The sequence below is a fragment of the Octodon degus genome, unplaced genomic scaffold, assembly GCF_000260255.1.
Source record: "Octodon degus isolate 3935 unplaced genomic scaffold, OctDeg1.0 scaffold00077, whole genome shotgun sequence".
Taxonomy (NCBI): Eukaryota; Metazoa; Chordata; class Mammalia; order Rodentia; family Octodontidae; genus Octodon; species Octodon degus.
Window position 1 is genome coordinate 854,884 of NW_004524653.1, and position 27,096 is coordinate 881,979.

Sequence of the window (27,096 nt, forward strand, 5' to 3'; positions counted from 1 at the left end):
TCAGGTTCAGGGCACTCTGGGCACAAGAGCCCTGGCGATGCTGGGTGCTCTGGGCCTCGAGGGCGCTGGGTCTCTAGTGGGGTCCACAGGACAGTGAAGGCCGTGCACTGCCACACAGTGAGAAAAGGCACAGGGAATACAGCAAGGGTGTGTGGGTTGGATCTTAGAAGCCACCTTAGCGCCGCTGATCTGAAGTTCCCGGGGAGAAAATGGCACTCCAGAGGCAGGGGGCGGGCGCACTGCAGGCAGAGAGATTGGAGTGGAGGGGTCTGCGTGGCTGAAGTAAATGGGACGTGGGGTGGGCGCGGAGGTTCAAGCAGCCTCAAGATCACCGCCTCTGGTAAGCCTTTCCCGGGTCCCGGGCTTCCTCTGCCGGCCACCAGCTCTTCCCTCTGCGGCCAGAATCCCACTGGTCGCCCAAGCCTCCTTCCTTGTTCCAGCTGCGGGTCTAGGAGGGCAGGACCGACTCAGATTGCAGTCTCGCATCCCCAGGGCGCCCAGCCCAGCACCAGCACCCAGTGGGCACTGGGTAAATATTTGTGGAGCTCCAGGGAAGGAATGAATGAACCCATTGGGCACAGCTGGGGGGGAAGGGCGGGGCCGAAGGCAGGTGGGAGGCCGCGGGCGCGGGAGGGGCTCTGGAAGCCCGTCCTCCTGCCTTTCCTCAGCCCCGGCCCCGGCGTGTCCCACTCCTGGGCTCCTGCGGCGGCCTCTCCTGCGATCGAGGGCAAGCAGGGCTGGAAGAGCAATCTTGGGCGGCGGCTCCCCGGGCCGGAGGTGGGAAGAACGTGGGTCGCCGACGCCCGAGGGCGACGGCGCGAGGGGAGCGGGAGGAAGGAGCGCTCGTCCGCCGCCTCGCTGCCTCGCGGCACTCGCTCTCCGGACTCCTAGGTTTGCTGGGTGCTCCTCCCACCCGCGCCCGCCTCCTCGCTTGTTCTCTCGAGCTGCTCTCCAAGCCCTGTGGTGCGTCTGGGCGAGTGCGGGGCGAGGGCCCCCGGGCCAGCGCCGAGCAGAGGGCGGGGGTCCGGGCAGCGCGCAGCCGGCCGGGGAGTGGCCATGTCTGGCGCGGGCGCAGCGGGGCCAGTCTGCAGCAAGTGACCGAGCGGCGTGGACTGCCGCCTGCCCCCCTCTGCCACCTGGGGCGGCGCGGGCCCGGGTGCCGAGAGCCCGGGACGCGGGTAGAGCCGGCGCGATGCACGTGCGCTCGCTGCGCGCCGCAGCGCCGCACAGCTTCGTAGCGCTCTGGGCGCCTCTGTTCCTGCTGCGCTCCGCCCTAGGCGACTTCAGCCTGGACAACGAGGTGCACTCGAGTTTCATCCACCGGCGCCTCCGCAGCCAAGAGCGGCGGGAGATGCAGCGTGAGATCCTCTCCATCTTGGGCTTGCCCCACCGCCCGCGTCCCCACCTCCAGGGCAAACACAACTCTGCGCCCATGTTCATGCTGGACCTGTACAATGCCATGGCGGTGGAGGAGGGCGGCGGGCCCGACGGCCAGGGCTTCTCCTACCCCTACAAGGCCGTCTTCAGCACCCAGGGCCCCCCACTGGCCAGCCTTCAAGACAGCCACTTCCTCACCGACGCTGACATGGTCATGAGCTTCGTCAACCTCGGTGAGTCCCGGCAGGGTGGAGTGAAGGGGAACACGGGAGGGGCCGCGCGTCTCTCGGGGGCGCTTCGGGACGGTGAGGGAGTCTCTTCTTACATCCAGCCCGACCATCTTTCTATTCCCGGCCGTTTGCAAAACCCCAGCGCCCGCGCGAGGGTCTCGCGTCCAGTCCCCCAGTGGACTCCAAGCCGCGCGCGCCCCAGGTAGGGGGGCGGGGCGCATTCGGCCGGTGGGGGTTACCAACAGGGGGTACCGTCGGAGATCTCTTGGAAGGTTTGCGGCCGGCTGCATCAATGAGGCGGAGACGCAGGCCCGGCCGCGGCTCAGTTCAAAGCGCCGGCTGGGTCATGTGAGCTATCCCCAGCCGGCGCGGCCCGCGACACCTGGATTTAAAGGGCCCTTCTCCGCGAAGCTGCCTTCCCGCCTTTCCTTGGCGGCTCCCGGCGCGGCCTGGCCCAGGCGTCGCGGCCGTCGCGCACCCTTCCCCGCCCAGGCAAACCCTACCTGTCCTTGCACCGTGCGCCCGCCTCGGCGAAGTGCCGGCCCGCGCACACGGGGGGGGGGGGCTTCTTCGCCACCCCGCGCCCACCTCTGGGACCTCGCTTGAAGCCGGGGAAGAAACGCTGCCATTGAAAACTTTCTATTTTAAATATTTAATGATAGGTCCCGGGCAGGCAGAATCCATTTTCAGCGTTTATCACGTGTGGCGCACAAACCGCGGGGTTTTGCGATTGGGTGGTGCTGGACCTCGCAGCAGACGCTCCCAGGGGCAGTTAGGGGACCCAGTTCCCGTCGGGAGCCACCAGGATCCCAGCGGGTAGGCGCGGCCGGAGCCGCGGCGGCTCCCAGGAACCCCCCTTTATCCTTGCGCGCACATTCGCCAGACTCAAACTCACCCCCGGCAGCGCGCTGTAGGGCTCCGGATCAAATATTTGGTTTTGGAGATAACACGCCCCGATAGCGCTGTTTCTGGGCCGCTTTCATTCTTCTTGTGTAACTTGCTGCGAAAACCCAAACCAAGTGGAAACAGCAAACACGCCCATGGGCTCTGTGTCAACTTGGAAACAATAGTGCCGGAGCCCGGCTCTGGGCACCTGGGGCGCGGAAGGAGGTTCCGGAGGCTGGGATCGGCCTTAATGCTGTCCGCTCCAGATAAGGCCCGCAGTTCCTGGGAGGCCCATTGTCTGCCGCTGTGGGAGATGGAGATGGAGATTTAGTTTAAATTGTACTGAGCATCCAGTGAAGAATGAAGCAGCTCTTGAGTGTCCAGGTTTAGATCAATCTTCCGAGATGTGTGAAGTGGGAAGAAAGCAACGTGCGGATCCGCGCGGTGTTTGGGCATCTCCTGGGTTCCACCGGAACAACACCCTGTGACGGGTTGGGGAGGATTACGAGTGCGGAAAGTGGAAACAGAAGTTTGATTTATTTCATTGTTTGTGTAATTTTTTTTTCTATACTGGGAATGAACCCAGACATTTCACACGGAACTGCATCCCCAGCCTCTTGGCTTATTTTTTGTCTTGAGACAGGTCTCCTTAGCTTGCTAAGTTCCCAGGATGGGCTTGAACCTGTGATCCTTTTGCCTCAGCCTCCCAGAATTACAGGCATGCTGAGCCACCATGCCCTGCTGTGAGTTATTGCTAAGTGCTTTTATTACCTATGGCAGAAACTAAAGAAAAGTTTGAAATGCATACCTATCAATACATGAATGAACACTGAACTCTGTGGCCCCGCTGAGGTGGGAGTGGGCCAGGGCCCTTTCTCTGTGGGGGATTTATGGCATCTCCAATTCTGTTCTTTCCCTTGACTCCCACTGCATGCAGCGCGTCCCAGCGGTTGAAAGCAGCCTGGCTGGAGTCGTTAAATAGGTATTTGTGAGCCCTGGCTTCTGAGCACTCCGCAGACCCAGCGCAAGGAGGGCCCTGATGCTTCCCTGCCGGCGCCATGGCCAGACCAGGGCTTCTGTCTCTCAGACAGGGACCCAGTGGCTCATTGGGTGCTGCCTGGAAGTTGGGGCAGGGCGGATACTCCCCCCATGACCTTGGGAGCGAGTTGAGGCTTGCTCAGGAAGGCCACAACTGGATGGCTTTCCCTCTGTGCTGCGCACACACCTTTCAATCCATTTCTTTCATCTTGAAAGGACAAAGACCAGCATGTCTGCGCCTCTTAGTCAGTCGGGCTGACTTTGGACTTTGTGGGACCCTCCTGACTTTTCCAGTCTAGCTTTCTGGGACATCACTCCCAATTAGACGGCAGAGTAGCTTTTGACAGAGTGCGCTGACCTTGTTTTCTTTCTCTTTCTGTCCCTAACCTCAAGGTAATTAGTTAGGGGCAGACCTGGAGTTTGGCAAGAGGCTTCCTGTAGGTGCTTCTGAGGGTAGCCTTTGATTTCTGTTCTGCAGCCGCACAGGAATTAACTGCCTGTCCCTTCTGCTGTGAGCAGCTCCGAGTTTCTCCATGGTAGGGATGGGGTGAGGGGGTGGGTGGGGATGGGGGCAGAGAGTTGGCTTTGGGGCTGGAGGGGGTGGGATTGGAGATTTGTCCAGAGGAGTCAGAGTTTGCAGAGGAAACAGTTTGCCCTTAAGCTGCAAACATGTTGATCTGTAATACACAAAGTGTTCTAAAGCTAGGGTGGTTCTCACAGTGCTTGTAAGAGCCAGACAACTTCACCTATTCCAGGGAAATCACTCCTTGGGACCGTTTCTGGAGACCTGAGGCCTACAGCTAGGGTCCCAAGAGGCTGCCTTCCGGTGCCGCCCCTCCCCCTCCACGTTCTTCTGCTGTGTCCTGCAGGCCTGCCTGCGTGGGGACCCGGCCTGCATTCTGAAGGCTTTTGCAGACCTGGTGCTTTGATTCATTCTTCTGTCTGCAGCCAAACTGGTTTTTGTTCCTATAAGTCCTCCTCCTTGGAATTCCAGCTTTTTGCCAGCGTGAGCAGGATCTAAACTACAGTGGAATTTACGACAAAACCAGGTGCTCGCCTGCAGACTGCACGTTGCACCTTGTGACAGAGATCAGCCTGTACCTTACAGCCTCTCGTAAGGCCACTGAGCCGCTCAACTGGGGCTTCCCCTTAAGTTCACTGGCAAGATTTATAAACTGGTTTGGATTAACAAGCCCCTGACTCCTCCATGCAGACTTAATTTTGGAATTCAAACCAGGCTACCCACTTTTAAATAATCCCCAGGCGATGGGGATCCCACAGAGCATCTAGCCATTAGCCCTTATCACTCTGCTTTGGAAAGCCCAGCAACTCTCTTTGGAATCTTCTAAAGAAGCCGGCTGGCAGGAGACATGTGACTCGGGTTTATCTCTGGGCCGGGTTATGAAGGGATGAAATTTGTGTAATCTTTGAAGCGAAATTAAAAAAACAGAGAAAGTTGGAAACCTATCATTATTGGAGGCAGCATATAAAAGTGGCTTTTGTTAATGCACCCGGAGAGTGGGAGAGGCTGTGCAGTTTGATTTTTTTTTTTTTAAACCTTATACCATCTGGCTACCCTTTTTGTTGACAAGTGTTTGGCATTAAGATCTCTCCTCTTGCCCCTTCAGAACAGGCCCTACCACTGTTGAGTATTAGAAAAAGATTCTGTTACAGTTTAAAAATGTCCTTCAGGGAGTGCTCCGCGGAGCATGACTGCAGGCATCTGCAGCTGTAACCTGGCTTGTGTTATAATTTGGAAGGGGCTGCTCCACATTCCAGCCCTGAGCGCGGCCCGCACTGGTAAGCAGCCAGAGGTTAATATAGATGTCACACAGGCTTCCCCTTCTTTCTTCTCTCCCTCTTGCTTTTTCTGCACAGCGCCTCTGCTATAGGAGGATACCAACAGCTGTGTTTTTAGTAACCCTTTCAAGATCACTTCTTTTAAACCTCATTTTCCTGCTTCTATAAATCAAAGGTCCCCCCTCCCCTTTCCCAAGGATGTATGTGACCCAGATTTGAACTTTTGGGATCATCTATACAGTATATTTCCCTTCTGGAATCGAGGCAGGGTAAGGCTGAACCCTGGATGCCAGCTTGAGTGGCTGTTTTTGGCTTTTATTCCAGGGTTGTCATTTGGTTGTGTTGTGGTCCCCATCGAGGGGTAAGGGAAGCGGCTCAGATAGAAGTTGCTTTGAGGGCAATGAAAGGTGGCAATTTATTTATTTATTTATTTATTTTTTGGTGGAACCGGGCATTGAACTCAGGCCCTTGCACTTGCCAGAGAAGCACTTATTCCACTGAGCCATCTCCCCGGCCCAAAAGGTGGCAATTTAAGTTTTTGGTTTTTTAAAAAAATTTTTATTTTATTGAGTGCATGGAAGAAGGCGGCACTTTTGAGATGTGGCTCGCACGGGCTGAGATTTGGGACCTACCTCGGCGGCCCTTGAGCTCTTGCCCAGACAAACACAGCTGGGGGACGGTCTCTGAGCACCGGCATACCTGTGACATGAGCACATAGCCCATGTCCACTGTGTGTGGACACCAGGATGACTTCATTGCAGGGACAGCCCTATCGCGGGTGACTGATTATCCGTATCACTTTAATATCTTGCCCTCCCCTGTGCGGTAAGGTCATATTTGGCCCAATGCGAGAGTCAGAGTGTCCCAGCACTGCCTGCCCCGCCCTTCTGCACCCTGCCCATGCGTGGAACAGTACATGGAGGGCCCTCTCCGCCCAGCTGCTGGCCACGGGTGTTTTTCTCTTTCTTTCCCTGTTCAGCCTTAGCTGGGGCTGTTGACACACGCATTTTGGCATGGCACTGCAAAACTTCGCCGTAATGTTCTCTGGCAGTATTGCGGGGGGTTAGGGCACAGGCAGGGATGTGTGGGACCTGTCATGTTATTGTCAGAAGGAATGTGAGGATTAGCCTCCAAGCGTGGTGGCTCGAAAGCGCTCCAGCTGTGTACACTTATTATAAAAGATTTAAGTCCCACTGGTAAAATCAATATATTGAGTTGCATAGCCCTCTGCTTTTAATTAGTTTAAATCAAGTGCGCCGGTCCCATTTTGCCTCCTCTGGCCTCTATGGGGTGAGGAAATACCAATATTTACATAGAAACTGTTAATTTGTGGTGAAAATGATAACACATTTAGCTTAACACACGCCCATGGCTCCAGTGTGAGGCATCCCTGATCCTCAGGGAGTTGAGGGTTGATGTGAGCGGTGAGGGGTCCAGAACTTGGATCCCGGATGCCAAGATGCAGGTGCGTCCGCGCAGCAAGCACTGCCTAGGGCCTGTTGTGAAATTGGCTGGTTCTTTCTACTGCACATTGGAAACGTGAAGATTCACCCACACATCGGAACTTTTTTCCGCAAGCATTCTTGCAGAGCTGTTTAGGTAGACTGCGAGTCTGTCTAGCCAGCCTGTGCGAGGTCCCGTGTGGTGGGCAGCGGGCAGCACAGTGCTTTATTTATTCCAGAGCTTTCCTTCCCCATCCTGCAACCGTTTATGGAGACAGGAGGGCTCCCGCTGCAAATGATCCCGTGTACAGCCACGGCTATTAATGTGAGCTGGTCGGGATTAGCTGTGTGTTCAGCGGGGATAGAATTCTGAGTTTTGCAGCAAATGGCATTTGACAAATACTATTTGACAAAAATGTGGGTTGGTATTTCTTAATGTGGAACAGATATTTCATAGTTAACCTTCTCTGGCAAAAAAAAAAAAAAAAAATTGACGTGAAGCAGTGATGCCAGTGAATACCAGGGCCGCGCTGTGTGTGCTTTTCCCCTCCGGAGTAGTGGAGTGTTTATGATTTGAGGGGGCGGCAGGAGCGCGCGCAGCCTGACACTTCCCGACGGGAGGGAGGCTTGGCGGATTCGCCCTGCGCCACCCCGCGAACGTTTGCGTGGGGAGGCGTTGTCCCAGGGAGCAGCGCAAAGCCTCCGCTGATCCTCGTGGAGAGGGCTGAATTAATGAAGACTCCGAGAGCACCAGTTCTACTGTGATTGCTTTATTGTTTGGAGCCGGGGCGCTTATAATCGGGTTCCTGTACAAACATGTTTAACGTGTGTTAATGCATTTCCAAACCAGAGCTTCTCAGCACAAGCCTGCTTTTCATTAATTGATGTCGGTAGCATGGTACAGTATTTCAAAGGGCTGGCCAAGTATAAACTGTGTTTCCAATTTCCTTCCTTTCCTGTGTTTGGAATGCCAATGTTAATTTGTTCCCATGCAGGAGCAGGGGCTGCCAACCGCGGCTTTCTATAAAGGGCTTCAGAGTGAAGGCTTCCAGCCCTCGGTCCTCGCTGAGGCTTGGGGCCGCCTAGCCAAGTTTCCTGACACTTTGCAGCTAATTCTGGGTGATATATGGAGTGGGGGGCGGGGGGGCCTCACCGCTATGTAACGGAAGTTCTTAGTGACAGCTGTGGGTGTGGCTTGGCTAGAAAGGGGGGACCAGAGTCCATAGCGGTTCTCTTAGACACTGCTCAGAGTCAGGTATCTGTTCCCTCTAGAGTTGCTGTGTGACTTCGGGTAGGTTACTTTGCGTCTCTGAGTTTGTCTCTCCATTTCATGAAGGCTGGGTAATAATCCTTCCCTCAACAAGCTCTCAAGAAGGCAAAGTCATTGTGCCCTGTGCCGAATCTGGCACATGGTTGGTGTCTAGTAAATGGTAGCTCTTGTGTGTATTTGCGCGGCTGGATCAGTATCCACTCTGGTTACTAGTCTAGCTTTCATTTGTGAAGTACTGACCCTAACCGTGTGGCGGTGAAGATGTCAGGAGGGTTAGACATGCAAGGCTTCCTTCCTCTTTCAGAGACCAGTGAGATGTTCCTGGATGCACAAACTCGTTTGAAAATTAATACAGGGTGGTGCTGAATCCTTTTCTTGAGTTTGACATCTATTTTAAAATTTGACTGCAAGTGGGCTGGGGGGGTGCAGCAGGTAAGCGCACTTCTCAAGTGCGTGCTGGGTTCCATCGGTGGGGGTGGGGGGGGGAGAGGGTGTATCACTGCTTGAGAAATGGAAACTGAGTCCGAGAGGGGGTGTCCAGAACTCTGTACTACTGTCTTTGCAACTCTAAAACAGCATATATCCAAAAGTGAAAAAAATGTAATTTTTAAGCATCTTGTTACCAGAGTCATTCTCCCCGCCCCTTTCTGGAAGCCGGTCAAAGTACAAATAGTTTTCCCTTCCAGGGAATGACAAGCGTGAAGCACTCATTAACAGAGCACGGTCGAGACTTCTTGCTTTTTATTAGAGCAGGTGCAGGGCAGCCTGTCCTCTCCTACAACTTGAGGGGAGGCGACATCCACAAAGCCCTGTGTGGAGTTGGCGTATTTAGGAGCCTCTGGAGACCATAGGACAACCCCGGGCTTCTCCTAAATTCCCGCAGTTCTTCCTGTACTGCTTGAAAAAAAATGCAACTTAGCAAGAATTCAGTGTCTCTGCATCTCTGAGGTCACGTGGTCGGTCATGCCTTTATCTCCAGGGAGTAGCTTTCAAGTTTCAATCTTACCTTGTCTGGCTTAATTAAGTTTGGCTTTGAATGGAAGCGCGCACATTTCCAGCATCGAGGACTCGCATGTTCCGAAGCACTGGCCCAAGGCCTGTCCCTTCTTGTAATTCCAGCCTCTCACTTTCATGTAGCTGGGGAGAAAAGAATCCTAAGCACTCGGCATGACGCTCAGCATCCAGCCGCTGCCCTCGCTGCTCAGCAGCTTCGCAGGCACATGGAAGCAGCCAGCGCTTTTTGCGGTTTTGGTGGCTGGCATTTTGGCCTTTGATAAAGGACTGTTCTCTGAGACTTTTCCAGGTGTCCTTCCTGGCCTGCCTCAGCACTGTCTCGCAGGTGCGTGGGGTGTAGCAGGTGCCCAGCTGTTGGCCCTTGGCGTGCATGAACTAGGTGAGGACCATTTGGCCATGCCTTTGAGCAAATTACGCTCAAATAGAAGTCAAATTCTGTAATCACTTCTGTTGCAGGTGAACATAGCAGTTTGAGGAGGAGCCCCAAAGCTGAAAAACAATACATTTTCCATGTTCAATGATTGATAACCATTTTACTTCATCTTTATGGATGTGATTTTAATGTTAGTGGAAACAGTTTTAATGAATAGGTAATATAAATGTCACTCACTTTGTTCTCACCGAAATGTGCTGTATGACAGAGTGTCCTTTGTTGTATCACCAAGTTGGGTCACAGCTTGGCATGACGGATCTTTTTTGTGTATTTCGTAGCGGTTCTACAGGCTCTCACTACACAGGTTGGACTTGCGATCCTCCTATTTTCAGCCTCCCAAGCGCTGGGATAACAGGCATGCGCCACCAAGCCCAGTCATCTCAGTGCGCTCCAGGGGCATAGCTGGCCCAGCATGCCAGGGATCAAACCCTGGTCTCCTTGCATCTGCCTAAGCAGGCGCTTAAACTGCTGAGCTATCGGGCCAGGCTTGATCTTTTTAAAAAAAAAAATTCGGAAAAAAAATTTCGGGTTATTTAGTACAAGGTCTCACTACGCAGCTCATAGTCATCCTCCTGTTTTCAGCCTCCCCATCACTGGCATTACAGGTGTGTACCACCATGCCTGGTCTTGGTGGCCTGCTCAGCACGCCTGAGTGTGGGGCCAGCACAGCATATGATGCTGGGAATGGAACCCCGATCCCTGTGCTTGCCTAAGTAGGTGCTTAGTCCGCTGAGCTATCTCACTGGCCTAGCATGTCATATCTAAATGCTTAGCTCCAAATTCGGATGATTTGGACCTTTTGTTGAGTCAGTATAGGTGGAAATAAGTTTGGTGACGAAGATGCCTGTGAGCTCGGACCTTAAGGCCTCAGAGCTTTTCCATTTGTATGAGTCAGAGGCTGCTCTGTGAACAGATGGGGGTCTCCGTACAGACGACGGAGGGGGCTGGGTCCTCAGAATGCCTTCCCTCACCCCTATGGTGCCAGAGAGAAAGCCAATGCAATCAGGCCTTAACTTGTTAAATTTCCACCTAGAAGTGACTGTGATCCCCATGTGTGGAAAGGTGGGACCCAGGAAAAGTGGCAGAGGGCACTGCCTGCCCTGCTGGCCTCCTAAGATCCTCGCACTCATCCACGAAGCAGTTTGTTGGAACTTAGTAAATTCCCCTGATGATGGTCATCTCTGAAATTCACTATTTTAATGTTACATATTTATGTACTTCCCACATCCCTTGTCTTTCCCCGAGGAATTGTAACCCTTCTGGTAGAGACCAGTATTTCTAGAAGCTTCCATCTCATCAAACTTCGGCTTCGGTGTGACCGACCATGAAAAGAATGAAGAGCTTCCCCCTGTTAACAGCAAACAAGGCCACTGCTCTTGTTTCTTGGGAAGGTGCAGGCTGCGGCCCACTCCCAAGTCTTTCCTCAGAGCAGAACCTGTGCTTTCCTCCTAGGCTCCAGGGCCACTTCCTCCTCCACACAGGATCTCAAGGGGCAAAACTGAATACAGAGAGTCCATTACTGGACCGGCCGCTGGACTCACCTATGCAGTGCTGTGGAGGCCGAGATCTTTCTGCAGCAGCGGTGGACCTGGGGCACCAGCTCTTGGTCCCATGTCTCTGTATGGCTTGAAAAGCATTTTCAGAGCACAGAGCCCTGTGTGCCATGTGAGCCCCTACACGCACCCCACACCCCTCCACAAGGCATTCAAGGCAGCTACAGATCTTATTTATTTGCTTATTGTCCTTTTGAGACAGGGTCTCGCTATGTGGCTCAGGCTGGCTTTAAGCTCGCTTTGTAGCCCAGGCTGGGCTTAAACTCACAGCGATCCTCCTGCCTCAACCTCCCCAGTGTTGGGATTACAGGTGTGCACTACCACACCTAGCTCAGATGAGTGTTTTTTGTTTTTTTTTTTAAGTATGACATTCAGTTTATTATTTCTTTCTCAAGAGCGTTTTCTTCAGTCCATTAAGAGCCGGCTCTCCTTATATGGGCTTTGGTGGAGGTCATGGGGCAGCATCAGCAGGTCTAAATCGGGGTGAAGGAGTTCGGTCCTTGCGGGCTTCACGAGATCGATTTCTGACCACTTTGCTGTGAATGGCACAACTCACACAGTAATGCAGCTTCACATACAGCTTGGGAAGCACATAACCGTCGAAGACACTTGCTTTGGAAATGTCCCAGATGGTGGCAGCCTCCACTATGTTCCGAATGACAAACTTCTCAATGGCCTTACCCTTGGGTACGTACCGGGCGCAGTTCGTGCAGCGAATAGGCTGCACATGACTGTGACCCTTTTGGGCATCACCATTGTTCCCTTTTTTTTTTCATTTTGGAAAGAAGGACGTGAAAGAGGATCTCAGATGAGTGTTTTCATAGAGCTGCTGTGTGTGAATGAACTCAGAATCGGGCCTCACTGTGGGTCCTAGAAAATCTATTGCATGTGGCTTATAGTTGAGTGAGTGACGTCTCCTGTGGTCTAAATGAGTTTTGAGCAGGGGTGGGTGCACCGGGCTGGAGGGTGGGGAGAGCTTGCGAGGAAGGAGCTCTCGAGTATCGAGTGGCAGAGGGTGCTGGGGATGTAACCCTCAGGGCACCCCGTGCCACTCTGCTGTGTGTGTCATAGTGCGGGAGGCCGTGAAGCAGTGTGAGGACCCACCTGCCACCTTTAGCGTGAGGGCAGCCGGGTGGGAGTGGAAGAGATGGGGTTGGGAGTGAGAAGTGCTAAGCACAGTCCATCGCTGGTTCCTGTTAAGTTGATTTTGTTTTTAAATAATAAGAAACTTCCAAGAAATGCACTGCGGTATTGTGGGGTAGATAGGTCAGGGCTATCGCAGAGAACTGGTGTGGTCTGAGAACAGTCCCGAGTGTCCTGAGTGTCACGCACCAGTGTGCATTTCTCAGTTTTTGTGACTGTGTCCTGTCATGGGAGATGTTCACGTAGAGCAGACTGCATTGTGGGTCCAGGCGGGATCTCTGTGTACTGGCTCTGCCAGTTCCTTCTAAACCTGAAGTTATTGACAAATCGAGCTTTTAAAACAACACCACCAATGGGGCTAGATGTGGTGGCGCATGCTTGTAGTACCAGCTACTCAGGAGGCCGAGGCAGGAGGATCGGAAGTTCAAGGCCAACCTGGGGAAGTTAGGCACAGGAAGGTAGCCCAGGGTTATGGCACCTGAGGGTCTGATCCTAGCAATGGAAAAGAAAACAAGCAATTACTTTGATTCCTGTGGTGGGTGCGTGGGTATTTGTGACATTTTTCCTCTGTGTTCTTTTTTGTAATTGCTTTTCCCACCACTTCCCAGAAAAGCGGAAATCCCTCCTGCTGGCGATGACAGGCGCAGGCTGAGCCTGGTCTTGTGGCTCTGCCCTGTCCGAAGCTGGGCACCGGGAGACCTGTCCCAGAGTTTGCTGGGGTATCGCACCCCACAGGCCAGTAACGAAGCGATCTTCAGACCCATTAACGTGATGGTCACCCAGGGAGCACATGCAGAGCCGACCTGAGACCTTTAAAACTGCCTGTGCGTGAGGCACCAGTGTAAAGCAGCTGTTTGTTTACGGACTCAGTGAGCGCCGGGGGTGCCTTTCGGTGCTCTGCCTTGTCCTGAACTTTGTAAAAGGTCCCCACCACCCTGCCTGTCTCAAGTTCCATTTTCTGGCTGACTTGACCTTACGTTTGTGGAGAGAGAAGCCCTTAAAAATGGCAGTGGGGCCGTGGAACCTTCCAGGCTAGTAAATGTTTATAGGACGGAGGCGGCGCTGGTCGGTCATTTCCTTTAGGGGGAAACAATAAATGAAGCTACTTGCCTGGTGCCTGCTGAGCTCCTGGCTCCTAATTGTCTTAAGGTGCTGGTGGGGCAGGCTCAGGAGGGTGGAGAAGGGGAAACAGAAATCTTGGGGGTCCTTGGGGCTTGGAAGTGGCCTTTGCAGGCGGGTCTAGACAGTCTCTCAGTCTGGGCACTGTGGGACCTGGCTTGTCACTTACTGGGGGTGTCGCTCGCAAGCCCTGCCCCAAGTTACAAGGACCAGGTAGGTCTCTAAGACATTGCTGAATGTCCCCCAGCGGATGACATAGCCCCCACGCTGAGAACCACTGATAGAGGGCAACTTTTCTCCAGCTTAGAAGCTTGTTTGGGAGCCTCGGCCTCCAACACACAGGCCTGTGGCTCCAACGCACTGGCCCGTGGTCGGGAAAATGGCATTTCCACAGGGCAAGGTTCTTCCCCAGCTGAAAGGAGCACAGATTACAGTCAGAGCCAACCCTTCCCAGGAGCCCTGCTGGGAACCCCGGGAGCTCAAGGTGGACTGGAGGCTGTGGACCCCTGGAGGAAGCCAGGCAGTAATGTTGCGGGTCAGGGGGGCTTTGCAGGGAGGTGGGGGCTTCCCTGGCCCAAGTAACCACAGTCCTACTTGCTTTGGCTTCAGCCCACCCCATTTTTAAAACAGTAAAAAACAAAAAGAAGTGTATTCTATGCCAAGGGAGACGGACATGAAGTTCCGATGGCCAGGTCTGTAAATAGTTTAGACAGCTGCTCTGTAGATGTGCTCTGATGGTGTGCAGTGACAGTGGTGTCCGCAGACCTGGCTCTGTGCCAGACCTGTGAGTATTTACTGTCTGGGTTTCGAGGGCACCTGTGACCCTCACTTTTGGCTTCCTCTGGGCCCTGCTTGTCCTGCAGATAGGGAGGACAAAGCTGCTCACACCTTCATAGGCGGGTTTTTCCCCTTCTTGGCACTGATTGTTGAGCCCAGGGCCGTTTCACTGAACCAGGACTACATCTCCAGCTCTTTATTTTGAAACAGGGGCTGACTGACTGTCCCACACTGGACTCGAACTCTTCATCTCTTTTCTCTAGCCTCCTGGCTTCCTCTGTGGTTAGAGTAGGTGTCTACAGATGTCACTAGAATGCCCTGTAGACTGTGTCTCGTACCTGGTCTTCCTTACTGTGCCCCCCTCCCACCCCGGTTGTTCTTTATGAATTCCTCAGGCAGCCCGGCTGCTTGCTGAGGCAGGTAGTGTGTGTGCCGGTCCTCAGGGATGTGGGTCAGGGGTGTGACCACGCCTCCCCAGCCATGACAGAAGCTGGTTTTATCATGACAAATCCTGTTGTACTAGAAAATCGCCTCTTGCTGTGTAAGATCTGGATATTGGTGTAGCGTCTCAAGGGGATGCTGAGTCATCGGGACATGCTGGAGCTGCGACCTTGCTGGTGTGGGTCGCAGGTGTCACAGAAACCCCACCCCCAACTTAAGGGCAATATGTCTGTCTTCCCTTTGTTTCCTTGAGCATCAGAGTCAGCATTTGTCCCCAGAGTCCTCCGATGTGTGCAGCTGTGTCCAGCGGAGTGAGGACCCGCCGTGCCAGCTGTGCCTATGGGGAGTGGCTCCCCATTTAGTTTTACCCAGGAGGAAAAGGGATGGGGGAAGACAGGTCGCTTATGTAGCTTTGGGGGACAGCAGGTGGCCCCTCTTCATGGTGTATGGAGGTGAAGTGATCGGCCGAGGCTTAGGGCCTGTGTTTCAGCCAAATGTAGAAGCACCTTCTGGGGCAGGAGGTACTGTGAGGTCTACGTGGAGGTGCCTGCCGCTGCTTCTTCAGAGAGGGCCCATGATTCATTTAGGAACCTGCTCGGCCAGAGGTCACAGACCACCTGCCTGGAGAGGCTGTAGGATAAAAGCCTTCACCGTGTTCCATAACAGCAACAGCGTGTCTTCAGATTAGTGATACTGTATCAGGAACCTGTGAGCTTCTTACTCCTTTCTCCTCTTCTCAAATTCTTCATGCCCGTGACTCATGGTTATAAAGTGGTTGCTACAGCCCCAGACGTCCCATCCTTATACAACCCCCTATTCTAGGAGAGGGAAGGGCACAAAGAGCTCTTCTTGCTTGTTTGTTGCTTGGCTTGTCTCAAGCCCCCAGAAGACTTCTCTTTGAGCCTCATGGGCCAAACTAGGTCATAAGGATGAGCCTCGCTGCAGGGGAGGATGCGGAGGGAAACAGCTGGACCCTGGCCAACACAGTAGGAAGTGGGTTGCAAGTGGGTGCTGGACAGCCGCCCAAAAATGAGCCCATTTTCTCCCTTCGTTCTTGTTGTTTCTTCGTGTACAGTTGGATTTAGGACAGTGTGCATGCTTCCTATGTGCAGAAAAATAGGGGGCTTGACCTAAACACAGTGAATGTTTAAATTTAAACAATTATTATAGCAAGAGACCCGCTGCCTAGCATTCTGCTCGCCATGCTTGATCTTGCTTTCAACACACTTCTTCCCTTCAGGACACTTTCTGAAGCGGCTCTGGAGTCCTTATTCATGACTGTTGAGGAGGTATGGCTGGCAATGTCCTGCATGCTGTGCCCCAGCACAAAGATGGGCATTCAAGGTAGCCTCCTTGCCCACCACCCACCTTCTCTTCCAAGTCATCATGCCCAGGAGGACCCCCCTTGGCTCAGAGCCACCACAGAGGGTTCCAGGACTGCTCCAGGACCCCTGTGATAAAGCCAGGGGAGGACTTGGAGGGAGATTCACGCCTTGTAACAAATACTGTGCTTTCGATCCCACTGCATTGAAGCCCTCATTGCTTTCCGAGGTCCCCAAATCATGGTGATGCTGTAGCCCCGTGCAGGAGGCTGCTTCCTGTTGGATGGGCAGAGATGTCCCTTCACCCAGACCTGAGTTCAGGCTCTTGAAGACAGGCAGGGACCCCAGCCCAGGGCCAGTTGTTTGATGAAAATGAACTTTCTCAAGAGGCCTTTCGGTGTCCTAACTGTATGGTCAGGAGTTCCTGAGATTCTCAGATCCGTCTGGGGCAAGCGACTGCTGACTCCTGGATGGAAGATACGTATACTGGGACAGCCAGCGCTCGAGAACCGGAGTCCACACTGGTGGGCCCCAGCTGAAGGAAGGCCAGCCCAGGAGAAGAGCCCTGCCCTGTTGTGTCTGAGCCAAGTGCTTTCTAGTAAGTGGTGCTACAGCTCCTCTGTGCCTCTGCTTGTCCCCAGGGCAGACAGATGGGATGGGGTCTATGTGATTCCCCGTGCTCATGGTTGGACAAAGTTGCCTGGGCCAGGCGTGACGGGCACGCTGGTCATGTCAGCACTGTGGGAGGCTGGGACAGGAAGATCCCACTTTTGAGCCCAACTTGGGCAACTGAGTGACTTAGTAAAATCCTGTCTCAAAAACTAGAAAGGTTGGGGCCGGGGAGATAGCTCAGTAGAATAAGTGCTTGTCTGACAAGCGCAGGCCCGAGTTCAAACCCCGGTCCCACAAAAAAAAAAAAAAAAAAAAAAGGTTGTGGCTACAGCTCAGCACAGGTCTAGGTTTACCCTCCAGTACCACTCCGGGTGTCAAGAGGATCTGGGAGGAAGTGGGGGTTGAGGTGCCTTCAAGAGCCATTTCTTGCAGGGGGAGAAGCATATTGATCGGAAGTCACTGGAGTAGACGGCAGGAGCTAGACCAGGTGGATTCAGGGTGGTGGAGGGGAGAGAGGAATTGGGTGCCCCGGGCCTTCAGACAGGCAAGGCAGACAGCAAGAACAAGGTTCTGAGAGCACCACGCTGCTGTCCTCACCTGCCACTGAGTGGCCCTCCCTGCCTCTGCCTTGCTCATTGGTGTGCAGCTTCGGGGAGAGGAGATGGCCTCTTCCCTGCCTTCCCAGACTCCCCTAAAGGCGGAAATCAACAGACAAGAAGAACAAAGCTGCGGGGTGGCAGAGTGGGCTAGCAGGAGGTAGCTGTGAAAAATATTTTGCTTCCTCATGAATGACAGCTGGGCAAATAGAGCTCTGTATCTTCTTGCCTTGAGTGTATTTCTGGGAAAATGCGATGCTTGGAGCCACAACAGCCATTTTGGGAGCACAGGGCAAGAATAACAAAAAATAGCCTATGAATTAAGAGTTGATGTGTGGATGTCATGGCAAAAATGACAAGAACTCGAGCTCTGGAGGACACGGCCGAGCCACAGCATTTTGAACCAAGCTTCAGGGAGAGCATCCCGGGCAGCGCGGGTTGGGTCACGCGCCTGCGCATGAATCAGTTGCTCCAGAAGGTAGATGATGCACGTAAACAGCGGGCGTCCCCTGTGGCTGGGCGGGGAGCAGGGGTGTGTCCCTGGCTGTTTATAGCTCTGTTAGTCATTATCATAATAATCCGAGCAGATGACATCTGCTGAAGATCCCTTCCATGCCAGGCACTCTTAATCCTCTCTACTGAGTGTCACCAAGTTTGCGCAGCCACCTGGGCGGGTCAGGCTTCGGGCTGTGCCCAGCGTCCTAATTCACACTCTGGGAGCACACAGGAGAGGAGGGGGCGTCAGGGTCTAGGGCCTCGGTTCCGACCTGTGCCAGGCTCCCCCGTAGAAGGGACAGAAGGGGCCGCCTCATGGCTCACCGGCCGCCTGGCTCTGCAGCTCACACCTCATCCTCCGCAGCTCATTCCTTAAAGCCGGCATCTTAATGCTTCTTTCCACTGTGTGGGCAGAGAGGGACAGGATTGGAGCCCGGGGGACACTGAGGCCGCACCCCGTCCTGGCCCAGTTACCCTGCCTGGGCTGGTGGTCAGGGTCCTCAGTGTGGTCCTGAGCAGAGGAGTCAGGGCCGGGTAGAGCTGCGTGGGGCTCCCTGTGACTCCACAGGTGCAGTCGCAGCCCTTGGAAACCTGGTAGCAGCCTCAGTCTGAACCCAGACTCTCTTCCTCCTCCTCGGGCTTTCCAGGTTGTAAGCACAGCACTGCAGTTTGCAGGATGTCTGCGAACTGCCCGCTAGAATGGATGAGGCCCTTGGGGGACTTCGGAGAGCAGTGACTGCTGCTCCCCCCACCACTGAGGCAGCCTGCATGCATCCCCATACCACCTCGTGTCCAGAAATGCAGGTGGCCACTGTGTGATCAGTGCTTCAGTTCAGGACCAGAGCATGGCTTTAAAGAAGACTCTTATTTTGAAGGGGAGGCAGGAGCAGGCCAGGCTGTGGAGCCATCTCCTCTTGCCTGCACCTGCGCGTCTCAGGCCTAATGAGTTTAGGTTGATGGAACCCAGACCTCAGGAAGGATTATAAATTCTCATTTGATTTGAATTTCTTCTAAAATGCCTTAAGCCAGCTGTGCCTGCCCAGCTGACCCAGGGCTCTGGCTGCTCTGAGGAGGAATGACCCACCCCACACCCCCACCCTGCACCTCACCTGTGCCCCTGCCTACCTGGTTGTCTCCTGAATTCCCAGGGGGCGCCACCTGTTGGGGGGAGGAGTTGAGCCTCTGACAGATGATTGCCTGGTCCCGCGTCCCTCCCGAGGCTGCAGAGCCTGCATCTGTCCAGACTCCAGGTCCCAGGGCCCCGCCCAGCCCACTGCTTGGGAAGCCCCATGAGCTGAGCAGGACGACAGGGTCCTCGTGGGGGTGGCTCACGGGTGAGCGGTGGGCAGCAGTTTACAGCGCTGACACCCCCGAGCCCGCGAGATGTGCTGGGGGTTCGTGGAGTGGGGCCCCAGCCCTGGAGCAGGTGTGGGTGCTGCGCTCCAGGCCTCTGAAGTAGCAGGGCCTGCCATCTGGGCAGCCCCTGGCCCCATCTATTCCCAGGATTGGCAGAGACAACCTGCTCTCTGGTCTGGCCTTGGGGTGGGGACACTGGTGTCCCGGTCCTTTGCTCTTCCCGACACTCCAGAGGTAACATCTGGAAGAGGGGCTGGACAGGGCCTGTCTACATGTGCAGGGCAGGGCTCTGGCTGCAGCAAGGCAGGGTATCTAGGAGAGAGGAGAGCGGGGTTCACCTCTCGGGGAGGAGGCTGCAGGCTAACCTCTGGGCTGTGTCTGCCCCTCAGCGCTGTGGGGGGGCAGGTGGGCAGAGATACAACATTGCTGGCCTGGGCCCCGTGAGAGTCTATACCCCTGACCCTTTTTTTCTTTTTGAACTAGGGTCTCACTAAAAGTTGCCCAGGTTGGGCTCAAAGCTGTGATCCTCCTGCCTCAGCTTCCCAAATTGCTGTGGTTATGGTGTGTACCACCATGCACATGGAGGGAACGTGATTTTTAAGGAGACCACCTGGTGTAGCTGAGCAGCAAAGGCCACGGCCCCCCTGAATTTATGTGAGGCCAAATGAAGTGTCCTCCACAACTTGAGCTCTGCGGCCATTGGGTCAGGGTGATGTGGACCTATCAGGAGAGGCACTCGTGGCCAGAGGAACCTAGTACAAGCCACACAGAGGCCAGAATTGCAGGACACTGGGGCAGAAGGGATTTCTGAGCACTGTATCTAATTTGACCTTTGGAGGGAGGCATAGGGCCCGGCAGGCCTGGGGACAGTCCCTGCAGCTGAGGGGCCACACCTGAGTCCTTGACTCCTTGAGTCTGTCTGTTGAGGGCTTGGGGTCCTTGCTCTGAGGCCCAGGCTGGTCCTTGGCACCGGCTCAGATGATCCCAGCCTATTACTGCCTCCTGAGTGGCTAGGTCCCCAGGCCCCCAGGGTCATTCTTGCAGGTGGAGCTGTCCTGGGCATTGCTGGAAGTTGAGCAGAATCCCTGGTCTAGACCCGGAGTCAGAGCGTCCCGGCTCCAGCTGTGACAACCACAGCTGTCTGCAGATTCCACTGGGGTGCAAGGGTGGGTGAGAGGGCTGGGCTGACCCGGCGGCGACCGCATCCGTCATCACTCCCCTCATTCCCCTTAGCTGAGCTGTCAGGACCCAGAGGCCCAGGACCCAGAGGCCCTGGCCCCAGTTCTTATGCTGAGGAGGTGGACACTGGCCCGGGTGACCTGGTTTACGGTGCACGGACAGACGGACGGGTGGATGCTTGCAGCTGATTTGCGCTTCCTGCTCTGCCGGCATCTGGGCCTTTTCAGGCAAACAGCTGGCCGCCTCTGGAGATAATTAGCCGCGTTGCGAGTCCTCTCCCTGCCCGGCCCCTGAACCTTTGCTCCCTCTGCTCACAATGATAACATTGTTCAAGCCGATCGGCTGCGCACGTGTGGACAGCGAAGGGCCGCACCCCGCCCTGGCATCTGTGCAGGCCGCAGGGCCGCGGTGCAGCGCTGCTGGGGGCAGCGCTATCTCCTGGACGCATCCCGGGGAGCCCAAGGGTCTGGTTGGCACTTGGGACCCCGGCTGGTGAGTTCTAGAGCTGCAGCTGCAGTCTAGGGAGCCGGACCTCATACTTCTGAGTCCCAGCCCCGCGCCCCTAATTCTGCGGTCCTGTAGGTGATGAGGTAGGGGGGCCACGCTCTCAGCGTATCCCCACCTCCTGGGTGACTGCAGCCAGGGAGGACCCGGGCGGGGGTGGCCTCTGCTCGTGGAGTCTGGGTTGGCTGAGGGCGAGCTCTGTCAGCACATGGAGGACGTGGGTGCTTCTGCGCATCAGAGCCGTGCTGGCTTCATCGTCTCCCAGCCTCAAGGCCTGGGTTCCTGTGGAAAAGGCGCAGGAGGGCAGGGCTGGGGGGAGAAGAGCCCTGACCTGGGGCTGCAGCTCGCCTGTGGCCATGGCAGGCAGCTGTTCGCTGAAGTCCTCAGTGTCCTCATCTGTAAAAATGGATGTGAGGCCTCTGAGTGCTGTTTCTGGGAGGCTCCGTTGAGATGGCAGTGGACAGCACAGGGGGTGTGATGTGCAGCTCACAGAAAGGCGCCTGTCCCCCCAAAGTTAGCTGCCCAACCGACCAGAATGGCATGAGAAGGAGCGAGCTGACGGGGGTGTGGGGAAATCGGGGTGCTGGAAATCAGGGTGCTAACACACTGCTGGTGGCAGTGTCAAGAGGACCAGCTCCTCCAAATGGAGTGGAATTGCTGAGTGATCCAGCCACGGCGCCCTTTGGGGTAGACCCAAAGATGGAAGGAGCCCCTCGTTCTCTCGTGCTGAGGCAGGGTCGTTCACAACAGCTGAAGTGCACAAGCAGCCCCAAACCTGTGGAGGGTGACTGGCTAGACTAGAGTGGGGCCTGTCTGACAGTGGAGTAGTATTCAGCCTTCTAGAGAAGGACATTTTGGTGCCTGCCCCAACATGGAGGAGCCGTGAGGACAATATTCTAAGTGAGAGAAGTCGGCCATGAGGGGACAAATACTGCTCCACTCCACGGACAGAGTGGTCAGATGCACCGGGACTGAAAGTAGATTGGTGGTGGATAGGGGCTGGGGGGAAGGAGGATAGGTTTAACTCGTTCCTAGCGAGGATGTAATCCATGTGTCCCTGAGCCCCTGATGGTACACACATGACTGTCCCATTGGGCAGCAGGAGGCAGTTCCATGGGGTCAAGCCGGCAGGAACCTGTTAATGGGTACAGAGTGTAAATGTTGCCAAGTGAAAGGGTTTTTTTTGGGATTGCACATATGAATGTGTACCATGCTCTGCACACGGCGGGAATGGTGTTTCCTTCTTCCTGCGGTGGGGTGGAGCCCAGGGCCTTCCTATGGAGGCCCGCCCCGTGCCCCATGTTGCACTTCGAGACAGGGTCTTGCTGAGTTGCTTGGTTGTCCTGTCTGGGCTAGACTTTGGGATTGTCCTACTTCGGCCTCCCAGGGTGCCGAGATTGCAGGCCAGCCAGGAATGGTGCACTTCGTGCCATGCACCATCTTCACCATCAAAACCGTGGCGCTTGGGGTGTGTGGAGGGAGGGCTCCGCAGCCCAATGGGTGCGGCCGCCGGCTTTTCTTCAGCCCAGGAGAGGCCAAGACATTGTTGGCTGAGTGCGGAGGGGCTGGGAGCCAGGCCCTCCCCGCAACCCCTGTAGGGCATGTGTCTCCAGCCTCAACAGGAGCCGCATGCAGGACCTCTGGACAGGTCTGAGTGCACAGCTAGGAGCGCAGGCTTCTGATGGTGCCCTTGCGGTTTTGCTCGTAAAATCCTCCTTTCTGTCTCCCAGCTCAACGGCACTTTGGGGTTAGCAAGAGGACCACACGTGGTCTGGAAGGTTAACTGGCTTTTTTGGTGGAAACCATCAACTTTTGGAAGGAGCTGCTGGGTGACTAACTGTTTACTACCCGTGCTTGGTTGCTTCAGCTGAGTGGAGGGGGAGGGCAGCACTGCATGGGCTGCGGGCCGTGGTGGGGACAGCTGCTGTCCTGTGCGGCTGGCACCAGTCTGCTCTGCAGGGGTCTGTGCTCAATCCAGAAAATGCCACCTGAGCAGCCACTGTTGGGCGCCGTGCCCTGCCTGTCCTTGGCCTTGCCTTCCCTCCTGTGGTCCCACGGCTCTGTGCCTCACCTGCAGCCCCCAGGAGCCACTCCTGGGCCTGGCACTTGCATGAACACTTTTCCAGCATCATTGTTGTTGTTGTCTTACAACAGGCTTGCTAGGTAGTTCCAGCTCATGTCAGACCCACTCAGTTGCCCAGGCCGGCCTTGAACTCCAGATCTTCCTGCCTCAGCTCCTGTCTGCTGAGATTGCAGACAGACACGTCCAGGCTGGGCTCCTTCCTGCATAACTTTGTCCAGAACACAGCCACAGCACCCTCGGTCAGCCTGCCTGTGGGGTCCAGACCTGTCCCTCAGCTGTCCACACCACCCAGGGCGCTGTGCCTTCCCAGCAGTGGCCACAGGCTCACATCCTGCTGTGCCGCATCCTGGTCACCTCCCCATGGGGTCGCGAGTGGCTCTGTGACCTCCCGACTGCCCTCTCTTCAAACGCTTGCATTTGAGCAGCAGCTGCTCCTGTGCTTTCCCAGGAGGAGGGTCCGTCCTCTGCCGTCTTTGCTTGTCCTCTCCAAAGGGTGAGAATGTAGCCATTTCTCTGTCGGGATAAGGAGCAGCGGCTGGGTACTGGGTGGGAGGAAAGAGCACTGTGCCTGCCGGGCCGGCGCCACCTCTCGGGGCGCAGGTGCTGGAGACCCTGCCTGTCCAGGCTCCCAAGGCTGCCCGGCTTTCTGTACCCCACTTCCCACAGGATGCCGGGGCAGGTGGATCAGCATCACCCCTCCACTGAAGGGATAATCCTTTCCCTCCCCGGCCCTTCTCTGCCCTCTTCTCATTCTCTCTCTCTCTCTCTCTCTCTCTCTCTCTCTCTCTCTCTCTCTCTCTCTCTCTTTTGGTGGAACTGGGGATTGAAGAAGCATTTATTCTACTGAGCCATCTCCCCAGCTCTCCTCCTCCTCTTTGTCTTGCACGATGATGGGGATCAAGCCCAGGGCTATTCTACCTCTGAGCTACATGCCCTGCCCTTTTTATTTTTGACACAGGGTCTTGCTAAGTTGCCCGGCTAGTCTTGGACAGTGATCCTCCTGCCTCAGCCTCCTAGGTAGCTGGGATTAGAGGCAGGCGCCCGTGCACTCTGTCCAACTTAAGTCTTGTTTCATCCCTTTCCGTGGCCCTCTCCTGCCATCTCCTTGGCGCAGTTCCGTGTTCTCAGTTCTTGGTCTGCGCCCTATGCCTGAGCACTTCCTTCGGTCTGGGGCTGCTGGGCTGCATCCTGCCTCAGAGTCCACTTGGCAGCCTCTCTGGGGAGCACCTCCTGGCACAGCTGCTAAGATGAGGTGACTTGATGTCCCTTAGGGACTTTGTCCCCTTTGGCCCTGTACATGTCTCCCTCAACTTGACAGGGAAGCCCTCAGATGCAGACCTGAAGCCAGATGCACCCAGATCTGTCACCTGGCGACTCCTCACCGAGGCGCTGACCTCACAGTCCACTGTGGGGCACGTTGAGGAGCTGCTGCTCCTGAGGCCTGGCAGCAGTGCCTGAGAAGCAGCCGTGGGCACACCCAGTGGGGCAAGGCTGTCGTCTGTCCGGCCCAGCGGATTTAGGAAGCCCCCGCTCAGCACTGAGGTACAGGGTACAGACGGCCACTGCCCCGCTCTTTCTCAGCTTGCCGGGGGCATCCTGTATTTGGAAATTCAGCTGAAGAGAGCCATTCTCGTGGCCAGTGATCACCTGCCGTGGCTTGTGCACCATCCCTTCCTGGGTGTGTGTGTCCCTGGCTCGTGTTTGTTTTGCTTAGAGCTACTGTCTAAGCCCTGTAGCTCAGACAGGACTCGTTTGCAGGCGTGCAGATCAAGATGGGGTGGTGGGGAGCAGCCGCCCCGAGCTTCAGGAGGGACAGAGAGAGAGCTAGGCCAGGAGGCAAGCAGGCAGGCATTCCTCCTCCTCCCCTCCAGCCTCGCTCGTCCTGCCCGGACTTCTCTCTCCCAGACCAGCTTTCTCTGCCTGGGCTTGGAGAGCGGCTGCCCAGGGTACTAGGTGACAGCCTAGAGTTTGAGGTGGAGGAAACAGATGGAGCTCTTTGCTGCCAGAAGCCTAGAAAGAGAAAGAGGCCCCCGTGAACCCGTGAACCTGGGTGGGTATCATGGAACTAGAGGGTGGCCTTCTGGGGACCCTGTGGCTGTCCTGGGAGAGTTCCCTTAGTACTGTCCAGGAGGAGGCTGTGCCACCCATGTCGCCGCTGAGACACAAGCAGTAACCCCAGGAAGTAAGGAGAAAAGCCTTTTGTATCTTATTTCTCACATTTGTAAGAATTCATTTATCTCTGTGCATTGTTAGAAACATAAGTAAGTTTATATTGGGGTTCATACCCCTAATTTTTAGGGTGTGCTATGGAGTTCTGTAAAGTGTGGTCTGCATGCTTACACCTGAGCTTCCTTTTGGCTCATGCTGCCCTTTCCAAGTCTACACCACAAGCTGTTATGGGGCTGGTTATTTTGAACCCACTGTTCAGAGGACTCTTAATTTGGTGAGGGGGTTGCCTGAACATCTCTCATAACTGCAGGTGGAAAGAGAAACCCAGAACCTGAGGTGAGGTGAGGTGCTGCTGGTGACCCCGGTTGGCACCAAGATCTCCCCGAGGTCTCATGAGAGTGCTGCCCACCTTGGCAGCTGCCTGCCTGCTCCTTCCCGCCTCTGGCTGCTTGGCACCTTCTGACCAGAACTGATGTCGTCAGGGCCACTTTAGGAGCGATGGAGGCAGCAGTGGCTGGAAACAGCAGTGGTTGTCAGGCTAGTGTTTTCCAGGACGGTTTCCTTTGAACTTACCTTCTGATCTCCAGGATTTGGGTCCTTTCAACCTCTGGAATTGCCTGTGAGCTCTCGAAACCGTGGCCTGGAGAGCTGGGGAGAGGAAAAAGCCAGTCCCTGCGCCCTGCTCTCTGCAGGAGGCTTTTCCATGAACTTAGACGGTACCAGCTCTAGCGCTGGGTCACCGGCTCGGTAGCCTAAGGAGAGAGTAAAGCGTGTTTTCTCCTTAAAGCACACAGTCTCCTGTCCAAGTGCCAGCAAAGTCATCGAGGTACTGGAGCCAGTGCTGCCGAGAACATACTGTGGAGCACTCAGCGTCCACGAGGAAGGCGAAGCCTGGGGAGATGTGATGTGAAACTGGGTTTGGATTCTGAGTTGGTCTCCCTCCTTTTTTTTTTTAAAGTCATGCGGGGAGGAACTGGCACTGCCTGCTCTTTGCTAATTCGCATGAATGCTTTCAGAGCCTTCCTTGGTAAGGGCTTCAGGGAGCGCAGAAGACGTGGCCCGGGCCCCTCCTCGTCGCCAAGTAACTATTGAAGGGAACTCGCTTAGAAAACCATCCCAAGAACCCACAGATGTTTGCAGGGAATTTACTTGGCCACTTTATCGGTTCCTTTATTTTACAAAGAAACTTTATAATCTGGATAGCAATGTTAACAAGTAAGCTAGACTATATCTTGTCTCTCAGAAGGTTAACATGGTACTGTTGTAGCAGACCCCATATTTGTGGTGGTATCTGTCGGCGGTTTCTTTCTTCATTGGATGTGACTTCTGTGACTACCTGTATTTATGCCCCGCGTGTGCACACATCCCTTCACCGTGTGGTCCATCCTAGTTCTTTTTTTCCTCTGCTGATGAACAAGAGGAGCACTGTCAGGACCTCTGTGCCCACCTTGCTGCTTCAGCACTGGCTGTCACGGTCCTAGCTCATCATTTTCGAGGTCCTGAGACTGTGCTGATGCAGATTGTTACTGTGGCCAGGCACTGTGGGAAGCGCCCGCCCCGTGATGTACTGTTGCAGTCGGAAGAAGGGGCAGCACACAGAGCCTAAGCAACTTGGCCAAAGTCATGTTCGCCCATGACCTGGGACAGGTTGGCTGACTGCCCTGAGCCTGAGTGTCCTCATCTATAAAATGGGGGTCATTTCTGCCCCAGCAGTTTCATCAGATGGTGTCTAGGGTGCTTGGTGGGGGCTGCATCACAGAGGAAGCTTGCTTTACTGCGCTTGTTTTTTTTTTTTTTTTTTTTTTTTCTCCCCTTGGCTGTAAACTAGTCTGGTTGACTTCTGCATTTGCCACTGGGACTGTCCAGAAGGCTGCCTGCTAGGATGCTAGAGCAGAGGCCCTGGGGGTGCTGAGGCTCATGAGGTCCACTCACCATGCACTGCTCAGCCGTGCCTGCCTACTGTGCTGAGCCAGCTTGCTTCACAGCCCTCCTTGCCGGTTGATCTCCCTGGGCGTCCTCCTCTGCTGGCAGGTGGGCAGAGCTGGCAGGTAGTCGGAAGAGACTGTGGGTGTTCCCAGCAGGGGGAGAGATGAATCTGCAGTGCTGGCCTGACACTCCAGTGCAGGAGTGTCAGGGAAGTTCCCACGTCAGCCCTTTCCTTCCCACCCGCAGAGGCACTGAAGCTTGAGTCCGTGGAGCTGGAGAGGAATGTGTGGATCTGAGAGCTACAGCGGACAGAACTCAGTGTGAAGGTTGAA

The 27,096-nt window shown here is 55.1% G+C and overlaps 1 protein-coding gene across 1 annotated transcript in view; it reads left to right on the forward strand.

The window, feature by feature from the left end:
* Positions 1-682: 682 nt before the first annotated feature.
* The window catches only part of Bmp7 (bone morphogenetic protein 7), a 77,463-nt gene continuing 51,049 nt past the window's right edge, over positions 683-27,096 (forward strand). Inside the window, exon 1 of the mRNA XM_004636010.3 lies at positions 683-1,610. Within this exon, the coding sequence (XP_004636067.1) occupies positions 1,193-1,610 (418 nt within the window). The 5' untranslated portion in view covers positions 683-1,192. The remainder of the gene's footprint in view (positions 1,611-27,096) is intronic.